This window comes from Gossypium arboreum, chromosome 13 (assembly GCF_025698485.1).
Source record: "Gossypium arboreum isolate Shixiya-1 chromosome 13, ASM2569848v2, whole genome shotgun sequence".
Taxonomy (NCBI): domain Eukaryota; kingdom Viridiplantae; phylum Streptophyta; class Magnoliopsida; order Malvales; family Malvaceae; genus Gossypium; species Gossypium arboreum.
Genome location: NC_069082.1, coordinates 5,808,298 through 5,820,556, shown reverse-complemented (window position 1 = coordinate 5,820,556; position 12,259 = coordinate 5,808,298). Strand labels below are relative to the sequence as shown.

General features: G+C 31.4%; 2 protein-coding genes and 1 non-coding gene across 4 annotated transcripts; 1 reads left to right on the top strand and 2 right to left on the bottom strand.

Moving 5' to 3' along the window:
• The first annotated feature begins 3,305 nt into the window (after positions 1 to 3,305).
• Positions 3,306 to 7,001, top strand: LOC108461703 (gamma-glutamyl peptidase 5-like). 2 transcript variants are annotated; one of them, XM_017761620.2, is made up of 4 exons: positions 3,306 to 3,845; positions 6,156 to 6,311; positions 6,390 to 6,557; positions 6,712 to 7,001. In XM_017761620.2, the coding sequence occupies exons 1-4, from the start codon at positions 3,534 to 3,536 to the stop codon at positions 6,811 to 6,813; spliced, it is 738 nt and encodes a 245-aa protein (XP_017617109.1). In that variant the 5' UTR covers positions 3,306 to 3,533; the 3' UTR covers positions 6,814 to 7,001. The 2 variants fall into 2 exon arrangements, with proteins under 2 accessions (XP_017617109.1, XP_017617107.1); XM_017761618.2 differs by having other exon boundaries at positions 6,703 to 7,001.
• Positions 7,002 to 7,272: 271 nt separating this feature from the next.
• LOC108461526 (uncharacterized) lies at positions 7,273 to 10,405 on the bottom strand. The gene is made up of 5 exons (XM_017761391.2): positions 10,262 to 10,405; positions 9,820 to 9,882; positions 9,383 to 9,466; positions 9,080 to 9,261; positions 7,273 to 7,587 (listed from the first exon to the last, which is right to left on the bottom strand). Exons 1-5 carry the CDS (start codon positions 10,278 to 10,280, stop codon positions 7,489 to 7,491), a joined length of 447 nt encoding a protein of 148 aa, XP_017616880.1. The 5' UTR covers positions 10,281 to 10,405; the 3' UTR covers positions 7,273 to 7,488.
• LOC128287268 (small nucleolar RNA snoR1) lies at positions 8,232 to 8,325 on the bottom strand. The gene has a single exon (XR_008277963.1). It is a non-coding gene; the product is annotated as a small nucleolar RNA snoR1 (small nucleolar RNA).
• Positions 10,406 to 12,259: the final 1,854 nt, after the last annotated feature.

Here is a 12,259-nt window from a genome sequence, read left to right as displayed (position 1 = left end):
TCGTGTTTATATGAACATATATTGTGCATGTTTATTTTTGAGTAAAATTTCTGTATTATTTTTTAAAAATACATTTATTTAGATTTCGAAAATCTAGTCAATAGAAAATATTTTTTTTGTTGTTGTTGCTAATTTTTAAGAAATTGTTTCTGTCAATTTTATCTTTTTGCCCCTACGTATTTTACTACTTTATCTTTCAAGAAATTGTATAAATAAGAGGTCATTTTCCTTATCTCATCCTTTCGTTCTTGGTGTTCTGTGAAATTACACGAAAAGAAAATTTTGTTTAGGAGGTTGGATTTTAAGCAGGACCATTTGTGACCCCTCAAATTGATTCCTTTCGAGAAGAGAAATGTCAACTATATTCTACTTTCTTTATTCTAATTACGAATTTTAAAGTATTATGGTAATCTTGGGGAGCGACGTTCACTATACGATTACACCAATTAAAGCGAATATACTTCTAAGACAATGGTTCTTCCACAACACAATGATTGTTATTTTATTTACACTCAGTTTGGTTTCCTATCAACGCTAATGATTATGTTTTGCAATAGTATATTTCCAACAATTAACTATTATATTTGTGTTTAATTAATTTAATAATTTTTATATGTTGCATAATTGTTGATTCAAAGAAAGAAATTGTGGCGATTTAATTCGAAGGACAGAAAGTTAAAAAGAGTTTTTTTTTGGGAAGAAGGTGTCTTCTTCCTTTTTCCTAGCACCTATAAGCATTTAAAGAGGTCTTTCTAGTAATTCTCGAGATGCCAAATATTAATTATATTAGTCTCAGATTTCTTCTAAGTTAGTTGATCGACGATGTCTTGTTGTTGCAAATTATTTTCAACAAGTCTTTATTATAAATTATCATATTTGAGGAATAAATATATATGACGTATGAATAGCATTCATCCCATCCATGTCAAGCAAGTTGATTTAGACTCGTAAAATCTTAAATTCATAATCCTTCTTCTTGTTTAAAATTATTGACCCATTAGGCACGACCTTACCAGATTAACAATAATTTGTGTTTATTTTTTAAAAATATTGATGAGTTTCTGTTATATTATTTTTTTAATCGTATTTATGCATATATTATGATATCCTACATTATTTGTCTTGTTCAATTATTAACGGAAAAACAAAATGGACCATATTGAGCTGCCTACACATTACTTTCTGACATGACTAGCCATGCACCATTCCTTTGATTCATCCTTCCACTTTTGAATGATTCATGTTCCACTAAAATTACAAAGCATACATAAATTTTATTTAATCCATGTCAAATAATATTGTTTTAATAATTTCAATGAAACATAAAAGCTTATAAATGAGTAATGAATAAGAATAATAAGTAACATCAATCTAAAATATAATTTATGTGTAATTCAATTTATTAATTTTAGTTAAATGTAAATATACGAAATTTTAATTATGATTGAAATATTTAAAATTTTAATTTTGATTTAATTATATTCATTTATAGAATTAATTATATCAATTTATTTTATATTAGATAAATATAATTACTTGTGTATGCAATATATAAATATAAAATGGTGTTACATCGATAATGGTATCGATAATTTATCAAAATTGAATCAAATCAAAATTTGTAACATTGCTCGTTAAACTAAAATTCATTGTAAGTTTAATATTTATCGCATATTAAACAACTATTTTTAAAATATATTATGATTATTAATTCAATAAATCATTGTAAATGAAGCTTTGATAATAAATAGAAATATCGTTATTATTTTTAGAAATTTTCAACAATCTCATTATAGGTTCGGATCATATTTGCTCTTCTTGGCACAATGTTTAAAACTACCCATAGCCACTCTCTAACCCATAAATAGGAGTATAATGCACTTTAGCGCACTCAAACTCACGTCCTCCTACATTGACAATAATACTCATACCAGTTGAGTTAAAAACTTAATTGATATATTGAAAGTTGGATTAAATACAAAAAATTTTGATAACAATAGTAAAACCGACAAGAAATTTGGGTTTTAAAGGCTAGTAAAGATACAAATTTTTGCCAAAATAATTGAATAGGGGACACCACATAGTAGTATTTGGGTGTTCAATGTTCTTCTATACTATTAATATCTAGATTATTGTTAGTTGCTAATATTAGATATAAATTGAATATGCGTCCAACATGAAAGGGATTTTGTAATCAAAATAAACATTTGTTATTATTTGCTAAGTTGATTTTATGTATTAATATTATTTTATATGCACTTATGATAAAAAAATATTAAGAATTATTAAATAACTCAAATAATTATTTAAAATGTTCTTTGTTGACACTTGAAATTAAGGTTTAAATGTCATGTAACTTTAATGAGTATATTGTGTTGAAAACATGAATGAGTTCCCTTTTGGTAATGTTGAATAAGGTTTTTGTAATAGCTCATCAACGTCTTGAATTTTTTTTTTTTCATGTTATCAACGCGATTATATGCGAGTATTTCATGCAAATCAACCATCTTGATCAGAAAGGAGAATAAGGAGGAGCTTACTCTACTTATAATCGAGGGGCTATTTCGTTCAAAGAGATTGTCTCGTTCGACATTGTATGATCACTAGACTCAAGTTAAGCCACTCTACAACATTTGTCTTTTGCATACTCAACACTAAAATTATCTATGGGTTAAGGTTTGGCTCCAAAAAAATTCATGCCTAGGCCTGATTTGAGATCGACACAACCCGTCCACTTAAAAATTTATTATTTAAATTGAATTCAGGTTGGACTGGCTCAAGCCACAAAAATTTTTTCTAATCTTGACCCGAGTTTGAACTGAGCAGGCTACTTAACCCTTGCCAAATTTACTCAGCATGTGGGCAATACTCCAAGTCACGTTAGACTCACTTAATTACTCCATAGTAAAATAACAAACCCTCCAATCACATCCAGATACTCTTATAGTAAGTTCTCTGTGACTTAATTACTTACTCTCTTAGCAAAACACTTCTTTAATAAAATCATGTGTAACCATATAAATTCTTCACACTCGATTAATAACTAAATTTATTATCAACTCATCTTATATCTTCCTCAAAATTATAAATTATATAAGATTATTTTTAATATTTTAACTTTTATTATGCAATTATTTAAAGAAATTCCAAAGTAAGCAAAGAAGCCAGGTATGAATATTTAGATAAGCTACATTTAGGCAAGCCAGCACCCAACCTAAGGAGGAAAAAAAAAAAAAGAAGCAAATTGGAGGACCCACCTCAGCGGAAGGCTATTTTCGTAAATTTCCTGGTCACCAAGACAATTTATAAACCTTGCCATTGTAGAAGAATTTCCATCGAGTCTTTTGCATCTCCATATCTCTCTCTCTCTCTAAAAGCCCACTCAGAAGTTTAAAGAGAGAGAAAGTGTACTTTCTCTCTCTAGAACTCTAAAGGGTCAAAGCTTTAAAGCCTTCAAATATATACATATAAATCGAGAGAGAGGGAGGGAAACATTTTTTTTTTAAATTATTTTTTGGGAGAGATTTTGAATCATGGGTGGTGAGAAGAAATTCGGGGTTCTTCTATGCGCGGAGGACTCGGACTACATTAAGAAGAGGTACGGAGGGTATTTTGGTGTGTTTGTGGAAATGCTGGCGGAGGAAGGGGAGACGTGGGACGTTTTCAGGGTGGCGAACGGCGAGTTCCCCGACGACGATGAGATCGCCGAATTCGACGGATTCGTTATAACCGGCAGTTGCAATGATGCTCACGGGAATGACGTTTGGATCTGCAGGTTGATCTCGCTTTTGAAGAAATTGGATTCCTTGAAGAAGAAAGTTCTTGGGATTTGCTTTGGTCACCAGGTAATTTTCTTTTATTTATTCCATCTTTTCTTTTCCTTTTTGAATTTATATTCTTATTATTGCTGCAGCTTGCACTTTATTTTTGTGGTGGAAAATTTGGTTTATGATTTTGTTTTTCTAAGTGAATGTGTTCGGCTTTTTATGAAGGAAAAGAGAAAAAAATACCTAAGAATTTTTGGGTCAGGTCCAATATACTATAAAATATAAATTAGAATTAGATAAATAATATATAATACACCGGTAGGTTTTAACTCCTAACTATCCGAACTCTTTTATTGATTTAAACTAAAATAAAATTAGCTTGTTTAAAATTTTAATTGATTTTAATTTTCAAGATTTAAAGCTCGAACGATTTTTTGTTACTATATTATTTTATTTATATATATTATATCACATAAAATTAAATATATAATATAAACATTAATTTAAAAAAGTGGTTTTTTTAAAATTTTAATCAAATAAATATTGAATATTAAATAAAAATAACACATTTTTCAAAAATTTAAAAAATTATATGATGGACCAGACCCAAAATATGGTAGTACTATACATAAATCACTCAAGAACAACTCTGATCAGCATTTTTAATAGAAATGAAATAAGATGACTATATCAGGGCTGGGACTGTCATTTCCACCTGGACCTGTTATTCCCTTTCTAGTACAGTAACTTAGATGCGAGTGGCCCATTGATCGTTGATCTCTGAACTGAGACGTGAAATAGTATAAATATGATTGCTTATCTTCTACCGAAATTTGTGATCGATTGATTTGGTCCAACACGTGTACCCATGTTTCCTTTTTGAATATCATTTGAATTTGGAAGTTCTAATGATCCACATTTTGGTGTTATCATGTTAGCTGTCTAAAAATGGTTAAATGATTTTTGAATTGAATTATTTTTATTTTATAAAAATAAATAAAAGACTTAAATTGATATTTATAAATGAATTAAAAAAATTTCCTCTATGTTTGTCTTCATGATTTTCATTTATGTTATTTCAGATAAATTTATCTATGATATTTTAAATATAATTTTTTTAAAAAAATTAAAATACTATTAGTTTTATCTCGAAGTTCAAAAATTGTGGTCGGTCCATCTTTTTCAATAAGGTGGACAAAAGGTACACCATCGCACACGTCATTGTTCTGTGAACCATTTTATTGCACATGGGTTTATGTCTTGCTGATGATCGAGTCATGCAAATTTAAGGATTTTGAATTTGAAGGGACCAAATGGTTGAAAATATTCTTTGAATGCTGCAGACATTTCACATGCTTGGACGTTGAGGGCCACTAGTTATTTTTTTGTCGAGGTCACTCATTTTCACTTTATTTTAGTACTAATCTCTCTTTTTTTAATTTAAATGAAAGTGATCTGTGGGTTTTGGATTTTGTGTTTGTATGGATTTGAATTTACTTCCCACGAGATGCACAGTTGCATGTTTTCCTTGTAAATTAATACATCTCCTAGAATACAGTGTCAAAACTTTTTAATAGTATATATTTGTATTAGGTTCAATCTCCATATGGTCGTCGATAGAGGATTTTACGCGTCTTGTTAGATTTAAACCTAATTTTAGGTTTATTCATATTTTTTATTTTTAAAAATATTTATATTATTTTTAGTTTAATATTTTTAATTTATTACAATTTTCATTTAACATATTTTAATGTTTCTATTATAATATTATCTATTAATATAAATTTAATTTTATATATTATAAATAATACAATATATTACTTGAAATTTTGAATATTTAGTTCATATTTTAAAAGAATGAAACTTTGGGCACTGCGCATGTTGGTCGATTATTACCAAGTTATGTAGACATACGCGTGATGGATGATAATTGTTGACAAGACAACTTCCAACTCATGATAAAAACACGTGGTTGCCACTTCAGTTTTTTTTTTTTCTTTATTGTCTTTTGTCATGCAATTGGGTTCCCTGTGGTATGCCTTGTTTGTCCCATTTGTGAGTTTTGGGGCGCCTAGTTTTGTCCATTTTAATCCACGTTGTTAGGGCTGAGTTGGATAGAGAACTCGGACTTTAATGCCTTGTTTGTCACATTTGAGTGTTGTGTACACATTGAGAGAGCTTGCCTTTTATTCAAGATTTTATTTTGGCTCAATTCTAAATTTTATCCCACTCTAGTTTCATTACTGAAAGCGGAGAAGTCTGGGCCAAGAAAAAAGAATCCGCCTTTCTCTGTTGCCGTGCAGCTGATTGATGTTGCATTATGATTGGACTGTCCCCAAACCGTATTCATTTCCTTTTGCCCTTTCTGTTGTTTGTTTGTTGGACCAGATTCTTAGCCGTGCGCTTGGAGGAAAAACAGGGCGGGCCGTTTCGGGTTGGGACATTGGAGTTACGACAATTCATTTATCATCGTCCTCATCGAAGTTCTTTTCATCACTTGAGATCCCCACCACTCTTCCCATCATAGAGTGCCACCGAGATGAGGTTCGGTCTTTCCTTTTTAATGAAGAAATCGTGAGTCATTTTGGTTTAGAACATAAACATGATTGAATATATGATTAGGTTCGGGAACTTCCACCAAAGGCCGAGGTGTTAGCATGGTCTGAGAAAACAGGGATCGAGATGTTCAAGTATGGAAGTCATATGATGGGCATCCAAGGCCACCCTGAGTACACTCAAGACATTCTGTTTCACCTAATTGATCGTCTCACACAGCGTGGTTATATTGAGGTACACTTGCACTACTCGGTTTTAATCCAAACTCAAAAGTTGATTTGATTAATCTAAATTGAAACCTCAGGTCAATAACTCAAATCTACCTGTGCTCCTTCTATTGATGATGGTATAATGATTTGACTGACATTTTATATGGAAGCAAATGCAGGACTGGTACGGTGATGAATTGAAGGCAAAGTTGGAAGAAGTGGAGCCTAACAAAGATGCCTGGAAGAACCTCTGCGCGAGCTTCCTCAAGGATAGATTATGAAGGTTTTTATTTTAACCAAGAATAAAAGAAATGTAAATAGGAACCCTTTTTCAAGAATCAAGTCGTTTTTGTGATAGAATAGCACAGATGCATTATTCATTTAAACATGTAGTGAAACCTGTGCTTAGGTTGGAACTTGAGGTTGTCTTCTCTATTGCTGCCTAATAAAATTTGCAAGTTTTTTTTAACTCTTTTTGTTTTCAACTTAAAACACGTCCCAGTCAACAATCCAAAAACCAAACCGAACTTACTCAAAATTGACTTAACCTAAAATAAACCGAACAAATTACTCTAAAATTATTCCGAGTGATTAAACTTGAAATCAAGATGACCTCAAAACCCGCAATGGGAGATCCAAAACCAACCCAGCCACTAAAACTGAGACGACTAGGTTCTAATGATGACTACTGATGGAGGGGAAGATGGTCAAGCATTGCATCAGTAGGCTATTCAATTGCATTTACTGAAAAAGTACAAATGATACTGAGATTGATTAGCGATAACAAAGGTTCAACAATTAAAAAACAGTATCACTCAAAGAGTGTTTTTTATTCATAGAGATTTATGGAAGAGTTCAGCTTCATCAATCAACCAAAGAAAAACAAGGGTAAATCTCAGCGCAAGTCCGAAGCTGACAATTTCAATAGCATAACAAGGAAAATGGTGAATAAACTTTTAGGCACCCAACATGGACCCTGTGTTCTTCCTGCACTCAGTCAACATATCCATGTAGAACTGACACTTGCTGAGTTCGCTTCCATAGCTATTCAGGCACTGCAAGTAACACAACAATAAAAGGATATCAGTTTATCATTGTCACCAGATTCCGTAAAAGTTCACCTGCCATCTGCCGCTAGTGTAAAAATTTGGAATCAAAACTATGATTTAACTACTTAGAAAAACCTCGGACAGTATGTAATTTACATTCCAGGTCAACTACACAATACTAGGTCGTTGGTACAGGAAACAAAATTAAACAGCTAGCATATGGGAACCATGCTTTTAAATAGGTTCTAATTAGCCATTAATGCAAATGTTTCCAACATTTTCATCAGGCTTAATGCATCATTTAGTCACTGAAGTATTCACTTCTATAAACTTTTAGGCATCAATTTAACTAAATTTGAGTATAATTTAAAGGTCAATTTAGAAGGCAAAAATTTTTAATACTAACTAAAATTTTAAATTTCAATTAAATATATTATTCGATTTACAGTTAGGGTATTCAATTTAAACCAAGTTTTCTAGTGTAAATTTGATTTAAAATTTTTGGGATCAAATATTTTTAATATATATTAGCCATTGAGAATTTAATAAAAAAAGGGTCAAAATGTCAAATAGTAATAAAAACTTAAAAAACTCCTAAGGTACAGTCCAAAAGAAACCCCCAAAAAATTAAAAAAAGAACAGAATTGGAAGGCTCAGAGAGTTTGCTATCTCTGCTCAACGAAAAGCTTAGCTTTTCTCATACAAGAGGTGTCAGAAATTCTTAAAGCACTCTTCATCTTTGCCTTCTCATCATTAATTTATTTCTTTTATCTTTTGTTAGGTAAGAAAGAAAAAAGAAAACATTTAACGTAAAAGAGTGGGAGACCCAGAAAACGAAGAATGAAAAACAAAACCTGCAAGAGTGGAATAGATAGTAGGGTAGCTACTCGGAATTTATATTTTAACCGTTTGAACTGTGAACTAGAAAAAGGCTTAATGCACCATTTAGCGCCTAAAGTGTATTTCTTTTTTATAATTTTGAACATTTTTTATTATATTGTCTGCATCTTTATAATTTTGTAAATTTTCAAATGCTGAAGTTATCATGACATCAACATCTGACACGTAGCAGACAATGAGCGGATGAAAGCCTCAACCAAATTTTTTTTAATGTCAAAAGGACTAAACTGCTGAACAGAAAAATAAAAACATTAGGTCCTAATCATGACAAAAAACTAACCTAAGTAGGAAAACCAGTATACTTTAGGGACTAAATGATGTTTTAAGCCTTTTAGTTACTTACAGAATCTACCAAGAGTGTATCCAAAACAAAATCATATGATTTAACTACTTAATTGAAAAACCTGGACAACATGTGATTCATTTGAAATCAAGCAAAAAATGATAATCAGCAAACTAAAAATCCAGAAAACTGAATTGAACTGCTAAGCACAGAAGTTCAAAGTTTTAGTCAGCCGCAGCATGAAAAACACATCAACATTCCAACAAACTACTAAACCATCAAGTAATCAAGTAACAGAGGGTGAAGTTCACTTACATCCTGGAATGCCTTGTAGTGGATGCTGCATGAATCAGTGCCAGCTAAACTACTGGAAGTAGTTGCTGGTGCAGGGGCAGCTGCAGCCTCGGAAACCACAGTTTCATGTTGAATAGTACGAGGACCCATCACAGCATCCACAGCCCTGTGAGCTACAGCACTTCCAGTACCAAATGCCATGCCTGTAACATGGAGATAAAGAAAATAATTAACTAATAGTATTAACAGAGTAAGGAACCATCACAAATCAACCAGAGACATGTACAACCGTTCACCGTCTCAGAAGGATATCTATTCACATACCTTGAGCTATGGTAGAGCCTATGCCTCCGAGCAAGGATCCACCACTTCCACTCTGAGCAGGAGCTGGAGGAGAAGCATGATGAGCTGCAGCAATAAGAATTAAATACAATTAAACATGACATTCAATCAAAGAAATAACTACTACTAGCTTTTATCAAAGCGAGTAAATACAAATGTTAATAAATCAATATGAACTTGTCAATTGGGCAGATCATGTTGATTTTGGGTAGTATCAATCTAAATCACGTAAGTGTTTTTTTGAGTTCAGGTTTCAAATTTGGGGATCAAATTTTTTGGATTGGATCATTTCTGGTTCTAATCACTTCAAGCTGAAGACATTTACAATTACTTGTTTGGATCATTTAAAGCTCAGGTCAGGTTGGATTTCCAGTCTAGGTGAGAATTGACAGGTCTAAATCAATATAAACATCATTTACCTGGTTGAGGTGGAGGGTTGCGAGCAGGAGCAGGACGAGGGGCAGGGCGAGAAGCAGACCTTCCTGCAAAACAATTTACAACAAAAGCGGTATAAGAAGTAAAACAAGAGAAATTCCGTAAAATACCCAAATATGACATTACAAAGCTGTCATCGCTCTCCAAGTTAATTGCTTGAACACATCCAAATATTCCAATAACAAGAGGAAATATATCAACTAATGACAAACCCAAATCGAAAATCTTTCAAATAATCAAAAATTACAACAATCCCAAATAAGCTTTAATCGAGGAACAAAAACTAACCCTAGAAATCGGATTGAAAATCGATGTGGGTTACATTTACATAGCTAAATACAAGGAAAAGGAAGTGAAGAAGTTAAAAATTAACTTGGGGGTTAACAGATCTAATCTAAACGAAAGGCGATTAGATGAGAAACTAACCAGAGCTACGGCGAGGCATTTTGAATGAGGTCAAATAGCACCAGCGATGAATTCCGAATAAATTTCTAGGGTTAGGGTTTTAAGCTTAAAATCCCAGTCGAAACAACGCCCCCAAATCCTTGGAAATTGGTATTTATAGATAGAGAGACAAAGATGGAAGGCGGAGTGTGGATGTTTATCAAAAACGTGTTGGAATATGATTGGATAGTTAATATTTATCACATCAAGCGATAAAAAAACTCGAAGATAAATTTTAAGTTGGGATTTTGTGGATGAAAAATATAATGTTAGAAAAGTGGATCCCTATTTAAAGTTCAGACTTTGCTTAATTTTAAAATACAAATTTAACTTTCCGTATTTATCTGAATTCTAAATATTTAAATTTTAAAAGTTATTTTAAGTTTTAAAAAATTTAAGATTTATAATAAATTAAGAAGACACTCAATCGTGATCGGTCACGTCGATGAATTATGTATTTTGAGAGTGCATTACATTAATTTCGATTTCGATTTAGTTCTACATTATTAGATTAAAAAAACTATTAGAGTTCTTGAGTATGGATTTTAAAAGAATGAATTTTTATTTCTTGAGTATGGATTTTAAAAGAATGAATTTTATTAATACTTTTTTTAGTGATAAGATAAACAAAATCATTACATCAAATTAATATGGAATGAAAGCAACGCTTAGTTATATCATATTCAAAGATAGACATGAGTTTCTAGGAATTTCTTCAAATACCTAAACATTGTCCTTCCTATTAAAAGACATTTTAGTTATAGAATATGTAACTCTAATTGCCACCTTAGGAACATGCCGTAAACTTGAAGAATCCTACTTACCAAGGTTGAATTCAAACTTATAGCTTGAATGACTTTAACTACATTATTAGTTTGAATCATCACTCTGTCAAGATCCCGCCTTTGAAAGAAACTTAGACAATCCAAAATCTCCCATAGCTCAACCTCCAACATTGAACATGCCCCCAAATAATGATTGTATTCAAGGATCCACTATTCATTATAATCTCGTTACACCCTAGTCTATCAAGGGAAAGTTTGAATCAATTTGTTGTTGTCAGTTGTGGTCTTCATTTCCTACTACTAGTGAGTGGGATACCATATTTGGCTTTATATTGTTGGTTGTTATTGCAGCATCGAAATGCAAAGCTAGTCAATCTAGATTTTGTAAATTGGGAAAGTGTTATGTTTTAAAAATCTTTACCTTTTCAAAAACCTCTACCTTTTTAAACTCTTTTTCATGGCTTTTCTCGTGATTGAAGATTCCGTCCTCCTTATTTACCAACCACAAATTAAAATTAAGTAAAATTTCTTCATTCTTTTTTATTAAAAATCTCAAAAAGAATCTCCTTCAATTTCCAACAAAGCTTTTCAATTTATGAAGCTAAGGTATTATGTTTGAAAATTCATTAGTTTTTTTGTGATTTTTTTTTATAAATATATTAGTAACATACAACCCCTGAGATATTAGTTTTACAAGATCAATGTCTATCTTTTGATTTATGCTTGTATTTGTTAGGCTCGTGAATTGGGGTTTTGATAATTTTTATAAACTTTTTGAAAATAAAAGAAAATGGGGAAAATTTTGGAAATTCAATCTATATTGGTTCGATACTAATTATGTATTTCCACTACCTTGATATAACTCACCTAAGGATTTTCTAATTCAAAACTTTGAATTATACCTTTAAAAAGAGAGGATGTATTTGAGGATGTATAATCTTTCAACTTTTGTGGCTCATCTAGAACCCTCCCAAATTACAAATCGTGATTTGGCGAAGTAAACAAATAAAAAAACCGTTGTGTGGGTAGGTGTTTACAAATCTAACTCAATAAACAAACGATGGTGAGGTTAAGAAAAGATTTTTCGTACAAAAACTATGTACAATAGAAAAAAATTGAACCAAGGATGTCTCTTTTGATTTGTATGTTTTGATGTAAATATTTTTGTTTTGAAGTGTTTTTTAATTGTATTTAT